Below are 24132 nucleotides of genomic sequence, written 5' to 3'. Positions count from 1 at the left end.
AACATGGATGAACCTTGAAAACGTTGTGCAGAATGAAGTCAGTTGCAAAAGGATATACACTGTATGATCTCACTTAATGAAATAAGCACATATATAAAATGCAAAGATTATCGATGGTTGATACAAGTGGGGTGCGGCAGGAAAGGGGCAGTTTTTGTTTAGGGGGTATGATCATTAAGATTGTATGTCAACTTGCCTGGGCCATGATTCTCAGTGGTTTGGCAGTTATGACGTAGTCTGGCAGTCATATGACGATGTGATCACTTCCATATAATGTCATCACCTCCCTAATGGGATCTGCAGTGAGTAGCTAATTAGTCGAAAGGGAGTTTCCTGGAGGGTGTGGCCTGCATCCAATATAGGTGGACACTCTGGCAAGGCCTGTGGGCTTTTGCTCACTCTGGATCCTGCAGCTGGCTTCTGTTCATCTGACCTCTGGTTCTTGGGACTTGAGCTAGCAGCTTACCTGCCATCTTGCTTGCCGATTTGGCGATTTGCCAGTCTTCACAGCCTGTGAGCAAGACCCTTTCTGTCCGACCTGCTGATCCTGGGTTTATCAGCCCCTGTGGCTATGTGAATAGGAAAAGCCTGACCCATGGACTTGGGACATTCCAGCTTCTACAACCGGTGTGAGCTATTTCCTTGATACAAATTTCTCTGTATAGACATTTATATGCTTTACTCATTGTTTCTTTACAGAATCCAGCCTAAGTCATTTGGTACCAAGAGTGGTTCTAGAGAAACAAAATAATAAAGATGGCTCTTCTAAACTGGTTCTCAAGTCTGGTTTAGTCTTAAAGATGTTGATGACTCTGCTTCCAATAGTAAAGAGGGCACTGTTAATCCATGGCATGAGGTGGCAATAAAAATATGCAAAGTTCACAACTAATGGATCAGGTATTGGTGAAAGGCGAGGCACTGAATGACTGCATGTTTGACACCTTTTTACAATTTTGTCATAATGAGAAGTATAAGAAAGTTGGTTGGTTGGTCCTACATTCACTAGACAAACTGTTGAAAGAGAGAGATGAGCAGGGCTTCAGAGTCAAAGCTCAAGCACTGCATAAACGACCTCAAAGTTTCCACTTGTGCCTTGAAAGAAAGTCTTATTTCTTCTAGCAATAGAGCTGATACTGCCGAAAACCAAACCCAGAGGCTGATCTTAAGAGTGGCTGAATTACAACACCAACTCAATTCCCAACCTAGAGTGGTGTCTGAAGTTAAAGTGAGGGCATTGATTGGGAAGCAATGGGATCCTGAAACTTGGGATGGGCATATAGTCCGGAAGCTGGAGACGGTCCCCAAATTCTGTTGAATCCTTCCTGCCAACAGAACCAGCACTCTTACTCTTACCTGAAGAGATTATTCCATCTTTGTCTGCCCAGTAAAACCATTAGTCCCTCTACCCCCATGTAATGAGATTAACCCAGCTGTATCTAAAGAGCCTTTGTCTGAGTCATTGCCTGGGTTATTGCCTGAGGCAGATGCCTTACAAGAAAACGCTGAATGTTCTCAAAACACATCCTCACCACAGATTTTGGCTTCTATATCTGCAACAAGACTTAAGTCCTAGTGATCCCTAAAAGGTGAAGTACAAAATGTGACCCAGGAGGAGGTACGCTACACTCCAAAAGAATGCTTAACTTTTCCAATAAGTACAAAAGCCTGGGGGAATGTGTGTAGAAATGGCAATTGAGAGTGTGGGACAATGGTACGAGGAACATAAAGATGGACCAGTCTGAGTTTATTGATATGGGCCTACTAAGCACAGATTCTTCACTCAATGTTTCAACTGGAGAGGTTAAGAAAGGATCTAACAGTTTATTTGGTTGGGTTGCTGAAGCATGGTTTATGCAGTGGCTTACACTAAAAAAGTCGAAGTGCCAGACCTACCTTGTTATACTATAGAAGAAGATATCCAAAGGCTTAGGAAGATTGGTATGCTATTGAGTGGACTCACCAGGTTAGACCTACAAATCCACACATGGAGTGCCAAGAGGACATACCTTTTACGACAACAGTGAGGAAAAATTTGTGCAGGGAGCCCCGGCATCCTTGAAGACTGGTGTGATTGCTATTCTGTGTAAGCCAGATTTGACACTGGGAACTGCCCTAACTGAATTAAGACATCTAACTACAATGGAGCTGACTGGATCCTGTAGTGGTAGGGGTCAAGTGGCAGTGCTCAATCGACAAAGACAAGCTGGGCGTGGTTATTGTAATGGATAGCAGTAATCAGAATATTCTGACTTGTATGGACTTATGGTTTTGGCTACTTAGTCATGGTGTCACTAGGAGTGAAATGGATAGGAAATCTACTAAATATTTACTTCATCTGTACAAGTGGAAGAATTCTAGGTCAAATGACCAGTGGTCTAACTCGAATTATCCGAAAAGTCACAGCCTCTCAGTCAGTTCCTAGACCTGAGTGAGTTTACAGACCCATAACTCCTTGAATGAAGGGGAGGCTGGACCCCTTGAAGAAATGGCCTCACTACACAGCCAAAAACTTACATCTTTCTCCCACCTTTCCCCAAAGGGATCTGTGGCCTTTTATGAGAGTGACTGTTCATTAAAGAAAAGGAAATAATCAGACTTTTTAAGCATTACTGGATACTAGCTCTGAACTGACACTAATTCTAGGAGACTCAAAATGTCACTGTGGCCCACCAGTCAGAGTGGGAGCATAGAGAGGTCAGGTTATTAATGGAGTCTGAGCTCACGTCCCCCTCACAGTGGGTCCAGCAGGTCCCCAAGCCCATCCTGTAGTCATTTCCCCAGTTCAGAAATGCATAATTGGAATGGATATACTCAGCAACTAGCAGAATCCCCACATTGGATCCCTGACAAATGGAATAAAGGCTATTATGTTAGAAAAACCAAGTGGAAGCCATTAGAACTGCCCCTACCTAGGAAAATAGTAAACCCAAAGCAATACTGCATTCTTGAAGGGATTGCAGAGAGTAGTGCCACCACCAAGGACTTGTGGGATGCAGGAGTGGTGACTCCTACCACATCCCCATTCAACTCGCCTATCTGGCTTGTGCAAAAACCAGATGAATCTTGGATAATGACAGTGGATTACTGAAAACTTAACCAGGTGTTAACTCCAACTACAGCTGCTGTTCCAGATGTAATTTCATAGCTTGAGTAAATTAATATATATCCTAGTACTTAGTATGTAGCTGTTGGTCTGGCTAATGCCTTTTTGTCCACATCTGTTTCGAAAGATCACCAGCAGCAGTTTGCTTTCAGTTGGCAAGGCCAACAATATACCCTCAGTGTCCTAGCTCAGGGATATATTAACTTTTCAGGCCTATGGCATAATTTAGTCCACAGGGACCTTAATCACCTTTCCCTTCCACTAGATGTCACACTGGTCCATTACATTGATGACATTATGCTGACTGGACCTAGTAAGAAAGAAGTGTCAATGACTCTGGACTTATTGGTAAAACATTTGTGTACTATAGGGTGGGAAATAAATCCCACAAAAATTCAGGCATCTTCTACCTCAGTGAAATTTCTAGGGGTTCAATGGTGTAGGGCATGTCGAGATATTCCTTCTAAAGTGAAAGATAAGGTATTGCATCTGGCTCCCCCCATAACTAAAAAGGAGGCACACCTAGTGTGCCTCTTTGGATTTTGGAGGCAACATATCCCTCATTTGGGTTGTGCTACTCTGGCCTATTTATCAACTGACTTGAAAAACTGCCAGTTTTGAGTGGGGCCCAACAGGTTCAGGTTGCTGTGCAAGCCGCTCTGTCACCTGGGCCAAACGATCTGGCTGATCCAATAGTGCCTTAAGTGTCAGTGGCAGATAGAGATGTTTGGAGTCTTTGGCAGGCCCCTGTTGGTGAATCACAGTGCAGACCCTTAGGATTTTTGGGCAAAGCCCTGCTATCCTCTGCAGATAACTACTCTCCATTTGAGAAACAGCTTTTGGCTTGTTACCGGGCCTGAATAGAGACAATGGTTAATCACGGGCCACCAAGTCACCATGCAGCCTGAGCTGCCCATCACGAACCAGGCATTGTCAGACCCACAGAGCCATAAAACTGGACATGCACAGCAGCACACCATCACTAAATGGAAGTGGTATATATGAGATCAGGCCTGGGCAGGACCTGAAGGCACAAATAAGTCGCATAAGGAAGTGGTCCAAAGGTCTATGGTCTCCACTTCTGTCACACTACCTTCTATCTCCCAGTCTGCACCTATGGCCTCATGGGAAGTTCCTTATGACCAGCTGACTGAGGAAGAGAAAACTCATGCCTGGTTTACAGATGGTTCTGTGCAATACACAGGCACTACTTGAAAGTGGGCAGAGGCAGCACTACAGCCCCTTTCTGGGACCTCCTTGAAGCACAGTGATGAAGGAAAATCCTCCCAATGGGCAGAACTTTGAGCAGTGCACCTGGTTATTCACTTTGCTTGGAAGGAAAATGGCCAGATGTGCGATTTTAAGTCCCTGACCCAGCACTATCCCTCGAGGTAATCAGCCAGCAACCTGGTGGCAGGTTGATTACATTGGACCACTTCCATCATGGAGGGGCAGCATTTTGTTCTTACTAGAATAGACACTCTGGATATGGATTTGCCTTTCCTGCAATGCTAGGAAATGGGCTGTGGCCAATGGTTTGGCTGGATGATCAGGGAGTTGGAAGGAATGTGATTGGAAAACTGGAGACAAGGGAGATAAGGGGAAGAGATATGTGGATAGACATCTCTGAATGGGCCAAAGAAGTGAAGATATTTGTATCTCCTGTGAATGCTCACCAAAGGGTGACCTTGGCAGAGGAGGATTTTAACAATCAAGTGGATAGGATGATGCGTTCTGTGGAAACCAGTCATTCTCTCTCCCTAGCCACTCCCATCACTGCCCAATGGGTCAATGAACAAAGTGGCCAGGGTGGCAGGGATGGAGGTTATGCATGTCTCAGCAACATGGACTTCCACTCACCAAGGATGACTTGGCTACAGTGACTGCTGTGTGCCCAATCTGCCGGCAGTGGAGACCAAATTTAAGTCCCTGATACAGCACCATCCCTGGAGGTAATCAGCCAGCAACCTGGTGGCAGGTTGATTACACTGGACCACTGCCATCATGGAAGGGCAGCATTTTGTCCTTACTAGAACAGACACTTACTCTGGATATGGATTTGCCTTTCCTGCACACAATGCTTCTGCCAAAACTATCAACTGTGGACTTACAGAATGCCTTATCCACGGTCACGGTATCCCACACAGCATTGTCTCAGATCAAGGGACTCACTTCACAGCATATGAATTACAGCAATGGGTCCATGCTCATGGAATTCACTGATCTTACCATGTTCCCCATCATCCTGAAGCAGCTGGCTTGATACCCAATCAAACCAAACCCACTGCTGTCAAGTCAATTCTGACTCATAGTGACCCTATAGGACACGGTAGAGCTGCCTGGTAGAGTTTCCAAGAAGTGCCTGGTGGATTCAAACTGCCAACCTCTTGGTTAACAGCTGTAGCACTTAACCACTACACCACCAGGGCTGGCTTGATAGAATGATGAAATGACTGTCTAAAGACACAACTATGGTGTCAGCTAGGTGGCAACACTTTGCAGGGTTGGGGCAACGTTCTCCAGGAGGCTGTGTATGCTCTAAACCAGCATCCAATATATGGTGCAGTTTTTCCCATAGTCAGAATTCATGGTTCCAGGAATCAAAGGGTAGAGATGGGAGTGGCACCACTCACTATTACCCCTAGTGACCCACTCACAACATTTTTGATTTCTTTCGCAGCATCCCTACGTTCTGTGGATCTAGAGGTCATAGTTCCAAAGGAAGGAATGCTCCCAACTGGAGACAAAACAGATTCCATTGAACTGGAAGTAAAGAATGCCACTGACCCCTATGGGCTCTTCATGCTTCTGGATCATCAGGCAAAGAAGGGAATTACCATATTGGCTGGTGTGACTGACCCTGACTACCAAGGGGAAATCAGACTGATGTTACATAATGGAGGTAAAGAAGAATATGTCTGGAATACAGGATATCCCTTAGGGCATCTCTTAGTACTACCATGCCCTGTGATGAAAGTCAATGGAAAACTGCATCAATCCAATTCCGACATGGCTACTTATCCCCAGAGCCTTCAAGAATGAAGGTGGACACTCTGGTAAGGCTTGAAGGCTTTTGCTCACTCTGGAATCTACAGCTGGCTCCTGTTCAACTGATCTCCAGTTCTTGGGACTTGAGATAGCAGCTTACCTGCCGTCTTGCCTGCTGATCTTGGGATTCATCAGTCTTCGCTGCCTGCGAGCCAAGAGCCTTGCTGTCTGATCTGCTGATCTTGGGTTTGCCAGCCCCTGTGGCTACACGAATCAGGAGAAGCCTCCAGCCTGACCCATGGACTTGGGACATTCCAGCCTCTACAACTGCATGAGCCATTTCCTTGACATAAATCTCTCTATATAGATATTTATATGCTTCACTAATTTTGCTTCTCTAGAGAATCCAGCCTAAGACAGGGGGACATTGAATTGTGGTGGAATGTTTTGGAATAAAAAAAAAATAGGATAGTGATAATGGTGCAACAACATGGAAAAAATGTAATCAGTGTCATTAAGTTGTAAATGCAGAAGTTGTGCTGGCAAATATTTTAGTGTGTATTTTTCAAAATAAATAAAAGAGGATGGGAAAAAAAAACAGGTAGCAGGCTGATTATGGTCTAAGCGATACAGTTTGCCAACTCTTGTTCTAGAGTGTCATCCACGATCAAAACTCACACCATCAAGTCGATTCCAACTTATAGCAACCCTATAGGACAGAAGAGAACTGCCCCATAGGATTTCCAAGGCTGTAAATCTTTTTTTTTTTGGCAGGAAGAATAAAACATGATTTTATTTATAGATTTTAATGTTATAAATCAATACCTTCTCAATATTAATAGTTAATTTACATAAATTATTGAGTGTTTTGGCTGATGAATTTAAAGACCTTCCAATATCTGGTTGCAAAATACTTGTCAATGCTTTTGCTGAATACTTCCCTAAACTCTACCAACACTGCAATCGTCCATGTATATGAATGCTACTATTAATTCAAGAACCAGTTCAAACGTTGCCTAGTCCCAATAAGAAAGGCTGTAAATCTTTATGGAACCAGACTGTCAGATATTTCTCCTGCGGAGTGACTGGTGGGTTTGAACTGCCAACCTTTCGGTTAGCAGTCAAGCACTTTAATGACTGCACCACCAGGTCTCCTTCATCCATTATATTTGGTAGAAAATCAGACAGATATATTAAGGTAGGATACTTTAACATGCTTCTTTTTCTCCTTATAGCTTTTACAATTTTTCACTTAGGAATCTTGACGATAACTTCTTTGGTGCAAAGATATTCAAAACTTTAATTTTGTCCTTTTTACATGATATTTTTTAATGCTATTCAAATAACTTCCATATGATTTAATTATTTTTGGCCTGAATTCATTCTTATTTAATAGATAAACCATGAATTATTTGCATGCAAACTGTCTTACTATTATATATCTTAAACTTTGCGTATTATTTTTTAGGTATCTCTTCAGCATAATATGACCGTATTTTCTCCTAATTGGAAAAAAAAAACCTCATTGCCATCAAGTTGATTCCAACTCATAGCAACCCTACAGGATAGGGCAGAACTGTCCCACAGGGTTTCCAAGGCTGTAAATCTTTATGGAAGCAGACTGCCACATCTTTTTCCCACTGAGCAGCTGGTGGGCTACTGACCTTTTGGCTAGCAGCTTTAACCACTGTGCCACCAGGAGCAATTTCAACCCATTGTCACTAGTTGTTATATCTTACTTTACTCTGAGATTTGCTGAGCTTTGTAACAGTAGTGTTTTCACTGCTCTGCTCAGAAAATTTGTCTTCTAATAATTAAGAAGGTTGTATTTTTGCTTTAATTACTTTTATAATTATAAATATATATTTCATTATTTGTCTATTCATTTTTACAACATTGAGTAATTCCATTACATAACCAATGATTAAGTAATTTTTTCTCTCTCTTGCTATCTTTTAGCCACCTATTTGAGCTGCTTTCATAGTCATAGTTTTAGCTTGTTACTATTAAATATAATTCTGTAACTTGATTTACCAATTGCAATTTATATTTCTGGAAAATCAGCTTTTAAAGATCAGAAAATAAACAGGCTTACATTGTATTGGCTATGTTGTGCCTTCACTTTGCACACTGTATTGGATCTGTTCTTTTTAAATTTCCAAAGAGAAAGGGTGCTAAAAGAACCTACCATTAACTGATCACTTTGGTTTCAATTTCTCCTTGATACCTTCTGTTAGCTTTCAATAACTTACCTGCATAGCTCCTGTTTAAAAATTCTTCATCTGATAAGAAAGGATCTCTTCCTTGTTCCAGCTTGAAAATCACTTCTGGTTTTGTAAAGCAATACCCTGCAGGTAGGAAATAATTTAGGATGTGAATCAGTCACATGTACCTTCAATGATTCTGAATGCGGAGGAAGGTAAAACATCAGATGCTGCTCAGTAAATGTGTTAATTTGACCCATCTGGTGGGGAGGTGACAAAAGGAATAAATCTCCTTAAATCCCTAATCTCAAGCCTAAATGACATCAAATTCTAATCATGGTTCAGATGTACTGGGTTTTACAAAAGGGATTATATGGGACTTCCACTTCTGGCCATGATCGTGAGAGTATCAGGGACCAATTTATCTTTACATGTCAAACTAGGAAACCAAACAAAATTAAACAACAGCAGGACAGGAATTCCTAAGAAAGGGAAAATAGTAGGTGAGTCCTATGACTGCCACAGCTTACAGTCAGAAGTTTCCAGGCCACAGCAGAGAAGGTGGAAACCAAAAGAGAGCCAACGCAACTAAATTTTGAGGGGCAAAACTGGAGAGAAAAGAGCTGTACAAAGAGAGAGTCATGGACACCTGCAGAAAGATCTCTGAATCTTCCACTGAGTACTGACTTCTTCAACCGTATAAGGAAACTACCCAAGGTTGGCAGAAAAACCACTGGAAAGGAGTAAGCTGATAAATCACCAAAGCATACAGAGGCAGGATGTTGTGATCCCATCAGCTAGAGGTGAAAGATCCCTTAATACACTGAAGATGCAGTAAATAACCTGGTGGCACTGCGTTAGGATAGGGGCTAAATTAGTCCTAGACTAAAAGAAACTTTTTTGAATCCAATATAACAAAAGCTTTTTAAAAAGCAGACCTTAAAATGATCAAGCTAATTCCAAGTAACCTAACTGTACTCCAAAAAAGCCCACAAATATTTAAAAGAATTCTATCTCCCAAAAATGTAGTGTAGTGGGTTGAATTGTGTTCCCCAGAAAGACATGTTCAAGTCCTCAAAAGCTATGAATGTGACCTCATTAGGAAATAGGGTCTTGCAGATGTAATCAAGAAGTGACACTAATGAGTTAGAATGGGCTCTAAATCCAGTTGAGGGTATCTATTTAAGTAGAGGTAGGTTTGCAGAGAAACTGACAAACACACAGGAAAGAAGGCCATGTGAAGAAAGGCAGAAACTGGAGTGATGTACCTACAAAACCCAGGAACACCAACGACTGCTGGCAAGCAGCAGAGTTTAGGAAAAGGCAAGGATGGATTCTTCCATAGAGCCTTCAGAGGGAGCATGGTCCTGCCAAGATCTTCAGTACAGATTCCTAGCTCCCAGAACAGTAAGAATGTATTTGTTATTTTAAGCAACCTAAAAAAAACCCAAACCCACTGCCATGGAGTCGATTCCAACTCATAGCGACTCTATATGACAGAGTAGAACTGCCCCATAGAGTTTCCAAGGAGCACCTGGCAGATTCGAACTGCCAACCTCTTGGTTAGCAGCCATAGCACTTAACCACTATACCACCAGGGTTTCCTTAAGCCACCTAGTATGTGGTAATTGTACCGCACCCCTAAGAAACTAACACAAACTTTAAGAGGGCAGGAAATGACACATAAAAGTAGCAGCAGAGAACAAAAGAGCAAAGAAAATTGCATTCTGTACACAGTTAAATGGTAAGGTCTGCTCACCCACTGAGACGAGGTGGCTGTAGTTCTCCAGCATCACGTCTCTGTACAGGGTCCTCTGAGCGGGGCCCATGTGCTGCCACTCCTCCTGGGTCAGCTCCACAGCCACGTCCTTGAATGACACTGATGCCTGTAACAGCACATCTGTGATCAATCTGAAGAGTTCAGACACAGGTGACACTGAAAATAATTTTGGAAACTAATCGCTGTTACGTTCACTGTTGAGAGTTAAAAACAAAATATAAAGGATGACTATTATAACCCTAATATTTTAGGGGTACTCATGCAATTAGCAGAAATATTACTCTCATGCCCTAATTCTTTGTATTTATATCATAAAATATTTACATATATTATCAGTGAATACCCTACTGTGGGGTTTAGAATTTAACCTTACCCAAAGAATCTAGTCTTTGACCCCAATATCTGAGAGACTATCCCTAAAAACACTCGGAGTTTAAGTGTCATCTATAAGGACTCTGGACCACATCTAACTTAACAGGTTATGTCAGTGGGGTGATAAGGTGACTCTGGGATGGGGCTGGCAGGCCAGAAAGATCTACTGCATGATACCTCAGGATCACCTCCTGATATCAGTCAACCTCGGGGGAGAGGGGCTGGAATTTCCATTACATAATGAAACCCCCAATAAAGGGTCTGGACATGGAAGCTTCACGGGCTTCCTGGTCGCTGAAGACACTGATGCACGTGGTAACAAAACTGTAATCATAGGCACAGTGCTTTCCATAAGTACTGTGATTTGTTCCAGCAAATTACTGAACCTGAGAGACGGTGAAAGCCTGAAGTCTTGGGCCTACCTGGCAGTCTGGAGGACTGTGTCCTTTAACTTGTGAGCTCTGACCTAGCTCCTGGTGCTTAGAGTCAGAGGAACAAGCGCTGAAGAACAGAAGTGGAACAGAATTGATAATCAATTGATCTGATTAATCCTGACAGTTTGTAGCAACAAGTGGAGATTTAGATTTGTTTTGATATTTATGTCCTTACAACTAATGATAAAGCTTAATCTCCTGTCTTTTTTTGTTAAACTTATAATAAATAGGTTTCTTCTAATATTTTCCAATATGCCAATGGACTGTCCTGGGCACTCTCTAAGGTGTACAAATCACTCTGTCAAGGTGACCAATGAAGATACATGTATGCCCTGGAGGTATGACACAGGACTGACCAGTCTTGTGTTTTAGAGAAAGAGTAGGAGGCGGAGCCAAGATGGCGGAAGAGACAGACGCTTCCAGCAAGCCCTCTTACAACAAACACCTGAAAAAAACAAGTGAAACAATGACAAGCTAGGAGCCCTGAACATCAAAGGCAAGCTCAGAAAATGAACTGAGGGGCAGGGGGAGGAAGAGACGGTTCAGAAACGGAGAGGAGTTACCAGACCTGAATCACGGGGAGCCCTCAGGCACCATTCCCAGGAGCTGCAGCAGCAGACTGGTATGAGCATTTGGCTACAGTATCCTCAGGGAGAAGCAGCCAGCCACAAAGCCTACTCGCACCTCTGGAACCAGAGAAGAATGGTGCTCTTGGCAAAAGCTAAGTATGTGCCTATATTTTGCTATGCCCTCCCCCACCCCCAAGCCAGCTTCAGCAGCTGATTTCCCTGGGTGTGAGACAGGCCCTGCTGAGTGCCTAGACCCATCCTCCCGGCCTTGGAGAAGGAAAAAATTTGCAACTGGGGGAGAGCTCAGAACAGAAGCGGCTCCTGACCAGGCATAAATGGTCTGTGGACTTTGAGTACATTTCTCCTCTGCACGGACCTATGTGGGCCTATTTCAGAAGAATAGGCCCTTGCTGGCAGACTACAACTGTTTCAGCTGTGTGGTGGAAAGGTGGGTATTTGATGTTTGGCATTGCTTTGCCTATTAAACAGAGTCCTCACCTACCCACATCACGGGCCTAAGCAGTGGTGGCTCCACTCAGGTCACCGAGCCACCCATGACAGGGGTCCAAGGATAACTGGTACCTCCCAGTCCTTACAACCAAAAACACTGGGTGCCCATGGTCCATCCACAGAACCCACCCACCTCTACACTCCAGGGAACAGTGACATGCTTTCCTCAGAGACACGTGGGGGATGATTCTCAGGCCCCTGCCTTGTTCGGAGTGTGACCCCTTGATGCAACCAGATACCAGTACCTACACCAATCACCCCTGACCCACTAAGACTGTAGGACAGAGCCTATACCACACACTGGATGACCAGCTACCTGGACACTTGAGCTGAATTCATACAAGAAAAGTGAATGGACTCCTAGGCTGACACCTGATAAAAGATCTAGCCATCCGGAGACAGGATGTCAGAGCTCTAAAGGCAAAAATAATCAAGCTAGCTCACTCAAGCAACCCATCTGGACATATCAAAACAAAACAAAGCAAGAAGCTATGACACAGTAAGCAAACATAAAATAAACTAATATAATAACTTACAGATGGCTCAGAGACAACAGTCAATATCATGTCACATAAAGAAACAGACCATGGTCGCCTCAACATGCTCTCAAAACAAAGAATCAAGGGATCTTCTAGATGAAAGTGCCTTAATGGAATTACAGAGGCAGAGTACTAAAGATTAATATACAGAACCCTTCAAGACATCAGGAAGGAAATGAGGCAATACGCAGAACAAGCCAAGGAACACACAGATAAAGCAATTAAAAGCTTAGAAATTTAAAAGATAAAGAAATTAAAAAGATTTTTCAGGAACGTAATGAATAATTTAATAAAATGGAAAAATCCATACACAGACAGTAATCAGAAATTCAGAAGATTAACAATAAAATTACAGAAGTAGACATCTCAATAGAAAGTCTGAGAGCAGACTTGAGCAAGTGGAAGGCAGAATTTCTGAACTTGATGATAAAGCACTTGGAACTAACATATCTGAAGAAAAATCAGATAAAAGAATTAAAAAAAATGAAGAAACCTTAAGAATCATGTGGGACTCTATCAAGAGAAATAATCTATGAGTGTTTGGAGTACCAGAACAGGGAGAGAGAAAAGAAAATACAGAGAGAATTGTTGAAGATTTCTTGGCAGAAAACGTCCCTGATATCGTAGAAGATATCTATCCAAGATGCTCATCGAACTCCACATAAGGTAGATTTTAAAAGAAAGTCACCAAGACATATTATAATCAAACTTGCCAAAACCAAAGATAAAGAGAGAATTTTAAGAGCAGCTAGGGATAAATGAAAAGTCACCTACAAAGGAGGGTCAATAAGAATAAGCTCGGACTACTCGGAAGAAACCATGCAGGTAAGAAGGCAATGGGATGACTTACATAAAAAAATTGAAGAAAAAAAACTGCCAGCCAAGAATCATATACCCAGCAAAACTGTCTCTCAGATATTAAGGCGAAATTAGGACATTTCCAGATAAACAGAATTTTAGGGAATTCGTAAAAACCAAACCAAAACTATAGGAAATACTAAAGGGAGTTATTTGGTTAGAAAATCAATAATGTCAAGTATCAACCCAAGACTAGAACACTGGGCAGAGCAATCAGAAGTCAATCCAGACAGAGAAAACACAAAAATAAATCAAGATAAAAAACTCTCAAAACAGAGAAACAGAGATATTATTATGTAAAAGAAGACAACATTAAAACAATAAAGACAGACTAAGAAATGTAGTCATAGATCTTCCATATGGAGAGGAAGAAAAGGCGATACAAAGAAATAAAAGTTAGGTTAAACTTTAGAAAAGTAGGGGTAAATAATAATGTAAGCACAAAGGAGACAAACTATGCTACACATCAAAATAAAATACAAGAAAAAAATAGAGACTCAGCAGAAACAAAATCAACAACAACGAATATGAGGAAAGGACAATATATGAAAATAATCTACTCAGCACATAAAATTACATGGGAAGAAGAAACTGTCAACAACACACAAAAATGACATCAAAATAATAGCACTAAAGTCACACTTATCCATAACTATGCAGAACGTAAATGGAATAAATGCACAAATAAAGAGGCAGAGAGTGGCAGAATGGATTAAAAAACAGGATCCGTATATATGCTGCATACAACAGGCACACCTTAGACTTAGAGACTCAAAAAAAAAAACTAGAACTGAAAAGATGGGGAAAAAATACATCAAGCAAACAATAATCAAAAAAGAGCAGGAGTGGCAATATTAATTTCTGACAAAATAGACTTTAAAGTTAAATCCATCATAAAGGAAAAGGGAGGACACTATACAATGATTAAAGGGACAATATACCAAGAGGATATAACCATATTAAATATTCAAGCACCCAATGACAGGGCTGCAAGATACATAAAACAAACTCTATCAGCATTGAAAAGTGAGATAGACAGCTCCACAATAATAGTAGGAGACATCAAAACACCACTTTCAGTGAAGGACAGGACATCCAGAAAGAAGCTCAATAAAGACACGGAAGATCTAAATGCCACAATAAACCAACTTGACCTCAGAGACATGTACAGAACACTCCACTCAACAGCAGCCAAGTATACTTTCTTTTCCAATGCACATGGAACATTCTCTAGAATAGACCACATATTAGGTCATAAAGCAAGCCTTAGCAGAATCCAAAACACTGAAATATTACAAAACATCTTCTCTGACCATAAGGCCATAAAAGCGGAAATCAATAAGAGAAAAAGCAGAGAAAAGAAATCAAACACTTGAAAACTACACAATACCATGCTGAAAAAGACTGGGTTATAGAAGACATTAAGGATGGAATAAAGAAATTCATTGAATCCAATGAGAACGAAAACACTTCCTATCAGAACCTTTGGGACAGCGAAAGCAGCGCTCAGAGGTCAATTTCTATCAATAAATGCACACATACAAAAAGAAGAAAGGGCCAAAATCAATGAATTATCCCTACAACTTGAACAATAGAAAGAGAGCAACAAAAGAAACCTTCAGACACCAGAAGAAAACAAATAATAAAAATTAGAGCAGAATTAAATGAAATAGAAAACAGAAAAACAATTGAAAGAATTAACAAGACCAAAACCTGGTTCTCTGAAACAATCAACAAAATTGATAAACCATTGGCCAGACTGACAAAAGGAAAACGGGAGAGGAAGCAAATAAACCGAATAAGAAATGAGATGGGCGATATTACAACAGACCCAACTGAAATTAAAAGAATCATATCAGATTACCATGAAAAATTGTACTCTAACAAATTTGAAAACCTAGAAGAAATGGATGAATTCCTAGAAACATACTACCTACCTAAACTAACACAGAGGTAGAACAATTACACAGACCCATAACAAATAAGAGATTGAAAAGGTAATAAAAAAAACTCCCAACAAAAAAAAACCCTGGCCCAAATGGCTTCAGTGCAGAGTTCTGACAAACTTTCAGAGAAGAGTTAACACTACTACTACTAAAGGTATTTCAGAGCATAGAAAAGGACGGAATACTCTCAAACTCATTCTATGAAGCCAGCATATCCACGATACCAAAACCAGGTTTGCATGAACTTAGATGCAAAAATCCTCAACAAAATTCTAACCAATAGAATTCAACAACATATTAAAAAAATAATTCACCATGACCAAGTGGGATTCATACAAGGTATCCAGGGATGGTTCAACATTAGAAAAACAATTAATATAATCCATCAGATAAATAAAACAAAAGACAAGAATCACATGATTTTATCAATTGCTGCAGGAGAGCCATTTGACCAAGTTCAACACCCATTCAAAATAAAATCTCTCAGCAAAGTAGGAATAGAAGGAAAATTTCTCAACATAATAAAGGGCATTTATACAAAGCCGATAGCCAACATCGGCCTAAATGGAGAGAGCCATATTAAGAGACATTAAGAGCCATTTAACCATATTAAATATTAATGCACCCAATGACAGGGCTGCAGGATACTTAAAACAAACTATCAGCACTGAGAAAAGTGCACAAAAGAAAGAAAAGTGCTCTCAAGGCATTCCCCTTGAGATCCAGAATCAAACAAGGGTGCCCTTTTTTACCACCCTTATTCAACATTGTGCTGGAGGTCCTAGCCAGAGCAGCTAGGCTAGATACAGAAATAAAGGGCTTCCAGATTGGCAAGGAAGAAGTAGAAGTATCTCTATTTGCAGATGACATGACCTTATACACAGAAAACCCTAAGGAATCCTCCAGAAAACTACTGAAAGTAATAGAAGAGTTCAGCAGAGTATCAGGATACAAGATAAACATACAAAAACCAGTTGTATTCCTCTACACTAACAAAAAGAACATCAAAGAGGAAACCACCACATTTACAGTAGCCCCCAAGAAGATAAAATACTTAGGAATAAATCTTACCAGAGATGTAAAAGACTCATACAAAGAAACCTACAAAACACTTCTGCAAGAAACTAAGAGAGACCTACATAAGTGGAAAAACATACCTTGCTCATCGATAGGAAGACTTACATTATAAAAATGCCTATTCTACCAAAAGCAATCTATACATTTAATGCAATTCCAATCCAAATTCCAATGACATTTTTTAATGAAATGGAGAAAAAAATCAGAAAGAGGCCCTGGATAAGTAAAGCATTACTGAAAAAGAAGGACAAAATGAGAGGACTCACTCCACCTGATTTTAGAACCTATTACACTGCCACCACAGTCAAAACAGCCTGGTACTGGTACAACAACAGATACATAGACCGATGGGACAGAATTGAGAATCCAGACATAAATCCATCCACATATGAGCAGTTGATATTTGACAAAGGCCCCAAAGCAGTTAAATGGGGAAAAGACGGTCTTTTTAACAAATGGTGCTGGCATAACTGGATATCCATTTGTAAAAAATTGAAACAAAACCCATACCTCACACCATGCACAAAAATAAGCTCAAAATGGATCAAAGACCTAAATATAAAATCTTAAATGATAAAAATCATGGAAGAAAAAATAGGGACAACGTTAGGAGCCCTAATACATTGCATAAACAGAATACAAAACATTGCAAAGAATGTAGAAGAAAAACTAGATAACTGGGAGCTCCTAAATATCAAACACCTATGCTCATCCAAAGGCTTCACCAAAAGAGTAAAAAGACTACCTACAGACTAGGAAAAAGTTTTTAGCTATGACATTTCCTATCAGCAGCTGATCTCTAAAATCTACATGATTCTGCAAATACTCAACTACAAAAAGACAAATAACGCAATTAAAAAATGGGCAAAAGATATGAACAGACATTTCACTAAAGAAGACATTCAGGTAGGTAACAGAGAGATGAGGAAATGCTCATGATCATTAGCCATTAGAGAAATGCAGATCAAAACTACAATGAGATTCCATCACACTCCAACGAGGCTGGCATTAATCCAAAAAACACAAAATAATAAACGTTGGACAGGTTGTGGAGAGACTGGAACACTTATACATGGCTGGTGGGAATGTAAAATGGTACAACCACTTTGGAAATTGATTTGGCACTCCCTTAAAAAAAAAAATTTTTTTTTTTTTAAAAGGCAGAAATAGAGATCTAGCAATCCCACTCCTTGGAATATATCCTAGAGAAATAAGAGCCTTTACAGGAACAGATACATGCACACCCATGTTCACTGCAGCACTGTTTACAACAGCAAAAAGATCGAAGCAACCAAGGCGCCCATCAACAGATGAATGGATAAATAAATTATGGTATATTCACACAATGGAATACTACACATCGATAAAGAACAGTGATGAATCTGTGAAACATTTCATGACATGGAGGAATCTGGAAGGCATTATGCTAAGTGAAATTAGTCAGTTGCAAAAGGACAAATCTTGTATAAGACCACTATTATAAAAACTCGAGAAATAGTTTAAACAGAGAAGAAAATATTATTTGATGGTTACGAGAGGGGGGAGGGAGGAAGATGGGAGAAGCGTATTCATTAATTAGATAGTAGATAAGAACTACTTAAGGTGAAGGGAAAGAGAACACAATACAGGTGAGGTCAGCACAACTGGACTAAACCAAAAGCAAAGAAGTTTCCTGAATAAACTAAATGCTTCGAAGGCTAGTGTAGCAGGGGCGGGGTTTAGGGACCACACTTTCAGGGGACATCTAAGTCAATTGGGATAATAAAATCTGTTAAGAAAACACTCTGCATCCCAGTCTGGAGAGTGGCGTCTGGGGTCTTAAACACTAGCAAGTGGCCATCTAAGACGTGATTGTTTTTGGCCTCAGCCCACCTGGACTAAAGGAGAACGAAGAACACCAAGGACACAAGGCGTTTATAAGCCCAAGAGACAGAAAGGGCCACATGAACCAGAGGCTACATCAGCCTGAGACCAGAAGAACTAGATGGTGCCGAGCCACAACCAATGACTGCCCTGACAGGGAACACAACAGAGAACCCCTGAGGGAGCAGGAAAACAGTGGGATGCAGACCCCAAATTCTCATAAAAAGACCAGACTTAATGGTCTGACTGAGACTAGAAGGACCCTGGTGGTCATGGCCCCAGACCTTCTGTTGGCCCAGGACAGGAACCATTCCCAAAGCCAACTCTTCAGACAGGGATTGGACTGGACAACTGGATGGAGAGGGATGCTGGTGAGGAGTGAGCTTCTTGGATCAGGTGGACACTTGAGGCTATGTTGGCATCTCCTGCCTGGAGGGGAGATGAGAGGGTAGAGGGGGTAGAAGCTGGCAAAATGGACACAAAATGAGAGTGTGGAGGGAGCGGGCTGTCTCATTAGGAGGAGTGCAACTGGGAGTATGTAGCAAGGTGTATATAAGTTTTTGTGTGAGAGACCGACTTGATTTGTAAACTTTCACTTAAAGCACAATAAAAATAAAAAAAACAAAAACAATAGTCTGGTACTGCAATAATGATAGACATATAGACCAATGGAATAGAATTGAGATTCTAGAAATAAACCCATAAATCCACTCTACTGATTTTTAACCAGGATGGGAAAGCCATTCAATGGGGAAAGAATAGTCTCTTTAATGTATGATGCTGAACAACAGGATATTACATGTGAAATAATGAAGTTGGACCCATACCTCACGACATACATGAAAATTAACTCATAAGAAATACAACTAAAAAACTCTTTGAAAAAAGCATAGGGCTAATGCTTCAGGATGTAGTTTTTAATAAGGATTTTTAGATGAGAGACCAAAAGCATTAGCAAAAACAAGACAAATTAGATAAACTGGATGTATCAAGAATAACAAAAAACTATTTGTTCATCAAGAAACTTTATCAAGAAAGTTAGAGACAACCTACAGATTGGTAAGAAATTTTGGGAATCCATATATTAGGTAAGGGTTTAATTTGTAGAATATATAAAAAACTCCAACTTAACAAAAAAAAAAGACAACCCAATCAAAACATAGGCAAACGACTTGAATAGACATTTCAGCAAAGAAGATATACAAATGGCCAACAGGCACATGAAAAGATTCTCAATATCATTAGGGAAACACAAATCAAAACCACAGTGACCCTACAGAACAGAGTAGAACTGCCCTATAGGTTTTCCAAGGCTGTAAATCTTTACGGAAGCAGGCTGCCACATCTTTCTCCCATGGTATACTTGCATACCAGTGATCATTACAGTCCTATTCACAATAGTCAAAAAGTGGAAACAACCTAAATTTATCAACAGATGAATGGATAAATTAAATGTAGCATATATACATAATGGACACCCTGGTGGCGTAGTGGTTAAGGGTTATGGCTGCTAACCAAAGGGTCGGCAATTTGAATCCGCCAGGTGCTCCTTGGAAACTCTATGGGGCAGTTCTGCTCTGTCCTATAGGGTCACTATGAGTTGGAATCGACTTGATGGCACTGGGTTTGGGGTTTTTTTTATGTACACAATGGAAGATTCCGCAGCCAAAAAGAGAAATGAAGTTCTGATAAATGCTATAATATGGATGGACCTTGAAAACATAATGTTGAGTGAAATAAGTCAATCACAAAAGGACAAACACTGTATGATTTCACTTATATGAAATATCTAGAACAGGCAAATGTATAGAGAACAAAATTTACTAGTGTTTACTAATGGAAGAGATGGGAAAAGGGGGACTCATTGCTTAGGAGGCACTGAGCTTCTGCTAAGGGTGAAAGAAAAATCTGGAAACGGATAGTGGTGATGGTTGTACAACATGACGAATGTAATTCATGTCACTGAACTGTACACATCAAAAATGTTAAAATGACATGTTTTATTATATAAATACATTTATCACAATTAAAAAAAAGTAATCTACCACACTTGTTACCCCGTAGGGTCTTTACAGGAATTCAAGACTAAATAAACATAAGAAAACCATTAAGCTATTCACAAGTTTTAAGGATTAAAGAAAATAAGCTTTATTGTTGTTCCAATAAATACTGAAGACGTATTCACTCTAACTCAGTACACATCCATGACTAAACTGAAATCTAAGCCAACTGGTAACTGGAAGAAAGTTACTTACCCTGACAAAGGTTACCTACCAAAAGCAGACAGTAAACTTTAGAGTTAATGGGGAAACCGTGTATCTTCCCTCCAGATCAACTTGATCTATTTCTGTTTCTCCTTCTCTATTCAATGCATGGACCTTTACAAGCCTCACAAATCCATCACGCTGCGAAGTGGGGAGTGAATAAAGAGCTCACCTGAGAGGTGCTCATTTTCTGTGGCTCTTGGGTGAGTGTAGAAAACTGAACATCCAGCTGTGGAGACAGAAAGATGGATGACTAGGGTCACTAGATTCACCTCTCAAAATCTTGGCACCCCATCTGGGGAGCAGCCTCCCTGTGGGGATATGGCTGTTTAGCCCTTGAAAAGGACCAGGTACAGACAGCAACACCTGTCCGCGTGAGACTCTGAAGTGATCATGTAGACTTGAACATGCATCTTTTCGTTAGTTAAATATAAACTTTTTTCTATTGTTTAGCAATACTTTGATTCTTAAATCAATTAAAAGGAAAACAAGAGGAGTAATAAAATTAAGGAAAACAAAGAATAAGACATTCTTCCATTACAATTAATATAGCAGAAAAATACTCAGGCTGCAACATTTAACTATGTTCCTGGTAACACTGCTTAACTTGAGTGAGGATATGGGTGTGTTACAAAGAATTTAAAATTCTTTGATCAGGGGCTTTTGGTTACTGACCTGTGACTCCTGGCTGTCACAGACTAGGTGGCCGTGGACAATTCACTGACACTCTCAGGTCCCATTTCTTTAAAGCTTTTAAATGAGTCAGAAGTAGATGACCTTGGAACCCTTCATGAACCATCATTCGGGGATCTGTGAGGTCAGGATAACATCACTGGGGTCGCACGTGTTGATGAACACATGTGAGCGCAGCACAGAATTTACAGAGTGAAAATGAAGGGACTGGGAGTCCTTTAGGAGCCTCATCCCCAGACCTGGCCCTGCAAAGCTCTCGAAGGAAGCAGCTTTTCCTGGGTAGCCTGCTCCTGGGCCATCCAGCTCACCTCATTCATCTCAAAGCTGGCCCAAATCCTCCACTGCCACACAGTCTGTGGTGGCGACATCACCAAGTCTGGCTCATTCTGGGCAGGGAGATCAAGAACTGCTTCTGGTCAGGGAATCTAGGACCTGCTCCTTTCTTGGCTCTTCTGCCTCTTGCTCTGAACCTCTGGAGATAAGGTAAAGGTCAGAGGGGCATTCTTTCCAGGTGAGATTCCTATACCCAGAGGCCTCCTGCTTTACAAGGGCTGCTCTGTTCCAGGGGATCTGGCACCTGGGAAACAAATTCATTTTAGGGCCAAAAACCTGACTCTTGGGATTCACTGCAACATCAGACTTAAAAGACCGCCTGTCAGCTCAGGAGGGCCCAGGACCTTCAGTCTGAACCAAGGGACCCGAAGAGACACTAGAAATCCCAGAATCCAATTGCCACATGGTAGGATTCCATGTACATTTGTTTCCAATTATATCACTGGGGATGTGAAGCCAGGTCAGTCTTAAGTGCTGGGAAGGCAGCAATGCTGGCTGTCAGCAGGTGTGACATTAGAAACAGCTTGAGACTGGGAGTGACGCACACTGGCTATTGAATCCGAGCTTTCTCACCACTAGCTTGTGACAAGAGAGTGCAACTCCACCAATTTGACCCTCTGTGTTTGTTTTTCTAATGCGTATGTTAAAACCGACCTCCGAGAGTGGTTGTGAGGTTTACATGAGTCACCCAACGAAAACTTCAAAAAGTGTCTTCTAAATATAACAGCATTCGTCACTTACTTAGGGCTTAGTATCCTGCAATTCTCTAAATGTTTTACGGTTAATGACTTGCCGAACTTTCAAAACAACGCCACGAAGCAATCGTTATTAATATTCTAATTTTCAAATGAGTAGCCAGGTCATTTATTGCCCTTGGTTACAGGCGTCTGACCAGGAATCTACCCGGGTCTTTCAAGCTTTCACCGCAGAAACACCGCCCGCGCTTTATGACAAGTTCATCGCCAAAGTTATAAACCCACATTCTCCTCCCGCCTCGCCAAGGGCTTTTCCACCGTCGGTGCTAAGGCTGGGCCGGGCACAAGCCCGGCAAGCGCGGCCGCCCCGAGTACTGACCAGCACTCTCCCGACCTGCGCCCCGGGAGCTGGCCGGGTCGGGGGGGCCCTCCCCCGCCACCGGCTGCGCAAGGGCGAGGGGCTGTGCGGGGGTCCCAGCGGCTCTCCGCTCCCCCTTCCTGGACCCAGTTCCCCCTCCCGGCGGGTCCCCATGCGCTCTCACGACAAGTGCGAATCCTGTACTTCAGAGTAGACACGGATGAGCGCGGAGAAAAAAAAGAACTGAGTCCGGACTGAGGAAGCAGGGCTACGGCTCCACATGCTCAGAAGGAGCCCAGAATTCCGTTCCCAGCGTGCTGCGCGGTGAGTTAGAACAAGCAAGACTGCATTTCCCATAAACCTTCACGTTCTCTCTTAGAAGTGACTGTTGTGGCGTTTCGGTATTTTCATAACGTTGGAGAAAGAGGTTCTTAAAGGCCCCTCCTGTCAAGGTTTTCTCTGTGGGTTAAACTTGAACGCTACCACCAAATGCAAGGCATGGTCCTCGACCTCACACGGTTGTAATCACATTTATTCATTAGATAATTAGAGATAATCAGGGAAACCCGAATATAGATTTCATATTAGAAATATTAAGCAAATTTACCTTTACATTTGCTAAGTGTGAAAAAATTAGAATTATGTAGGGAAATTAACTGATTTTTCAAGGCATGACAACTGAACTATTTAGGACGGTAGCTTATATTTTATAATTGTTCAACCTGGAACCACCACTCTGTCCCTTTACAGCCACAGGAGCCACACGACCCTTGAGCCTTCTGGCGCCCCAAGTCCTAGCCTGGTGAATATAAAAGGGCTTGACCCGGAGCTCCCAATTGTAGAAGTGTAGAGGAAAGCTATTAGGGTTTACAGATTAACATTGTTTTTTGCTGAATTCTCTTAGTGTTTTGACAAATTTTTACCATTATCTTGGACTTCCATATACATAATGACATGTTTGGCTATATTTTTTAATATAATTCTTTGTCATTCTTTATCCAGATACCAACAATAAGCTCAGAAATGCTCGCGAAGCTATATTAAATTAATCATCATTGTACACTTTTACCTATAGAACTCGAATGCAGAGAAAGTGGTCAGTAAATACATTCATTCATGAAAACCTGTTGCGTCATAGACACCATTCTGAATTCTGGCACAACAACACGAAAGAGATAAAATTAACGTTTCGTTCTGTTGTACGTGGAGTCGCTATGAGGCTGAATCAACTCAGTCACCTAAAAACAACATGGAGTTTATGATCAGAGTTGGTGTGGGGAGACATTGAATTGTACATGTGAAGAATGTTGAAATGACAAATGTTATGTTTCTTATATATTTACCACACACACAAAAAGAAACAAAAACAAACAAACAAGGCAGATGAACAATTTAAATTGCTGGCATTAAGAGTATGTTGCCTGTAACCCATTCTGGGAGGTAGTACTGCTTCAGTTAGTGCTCAGTGAAAGAAACAGTGTTCAATGTATTTTGAGCAAAAAGAGTCTTAATGAAGCCAGATGGGTGATTATAAAATTATTGAAAA

General features: G+C 41.2%; 1 protein-coding gene across 3 annotated transcripts in view; it reads right to left on the bottom strand.

Annotated features, from left to right (window-relative positions):
• The window catches only part of LOC100674992 (zinc finger protein 782-like), a 31243-nt gene extending 8079 nt beyond the window's left edge, over positions 1 to 23164 (bottom strand). The window contains exons 1-6 of one of the 3 annotated variants that reach the window (XM_064291113.1): positions 22771 to 23162; positions 21509 to 21672; positions 21183 to 21317; positions 20680 to 20736; positions 10055 to 10181; positions 8344 to 8439 (exon numbers count right to left, since the gene is read on the bottom strand). In XM_064291113.1, coding sequence (XP_064147183.1) covers positions 8344 to 8439; positions 10055 to 10181; positions 20680 to 20694 — 238 coding nt within the window. In that variant the 5' untranslated portion in view covers positions 20695 to 20736; positions 21183 to 21317; positions 21509 to 21672; positions 22771 to 23162. Of the gene's footprint in view, positions 1 to 8343; positions 8440 to 10054; positions 10182 to 20679; positions 20737 to 21182; positions 21318 to 21508; positions 21673 to 22770 lie in introns of all 3 variants that reach the window. The other 2 variants (XM_023544672.2, XM_064291114.1) reach the window with 2 other exon arrangements.
• Between the last annotated feature and the right edge of the window lie 968 nt (positions 23165 to 24132).

Source organism: Loxodonta africana, chromosome 9 (genome assembly GCF_030014295.1).
Source record: "Loxodonta africana isolate mLoxAfr1 chromosome 9, mLoxAfr1.hap2, whole genome shotgun sequence".
In the NCBI taxonomy this organism is placed as follows: Eukaryota; Metazoa; Chordata; class Mammalia; order Proboscidea; family Elephantidae; genus Loxodonta; species Loxodonta africana.
The sequence above is the reverse complement of the archived record's forward strand: the minus strand, read 5'-3'. Positions and strand labels throughout refer to the sequence as shown.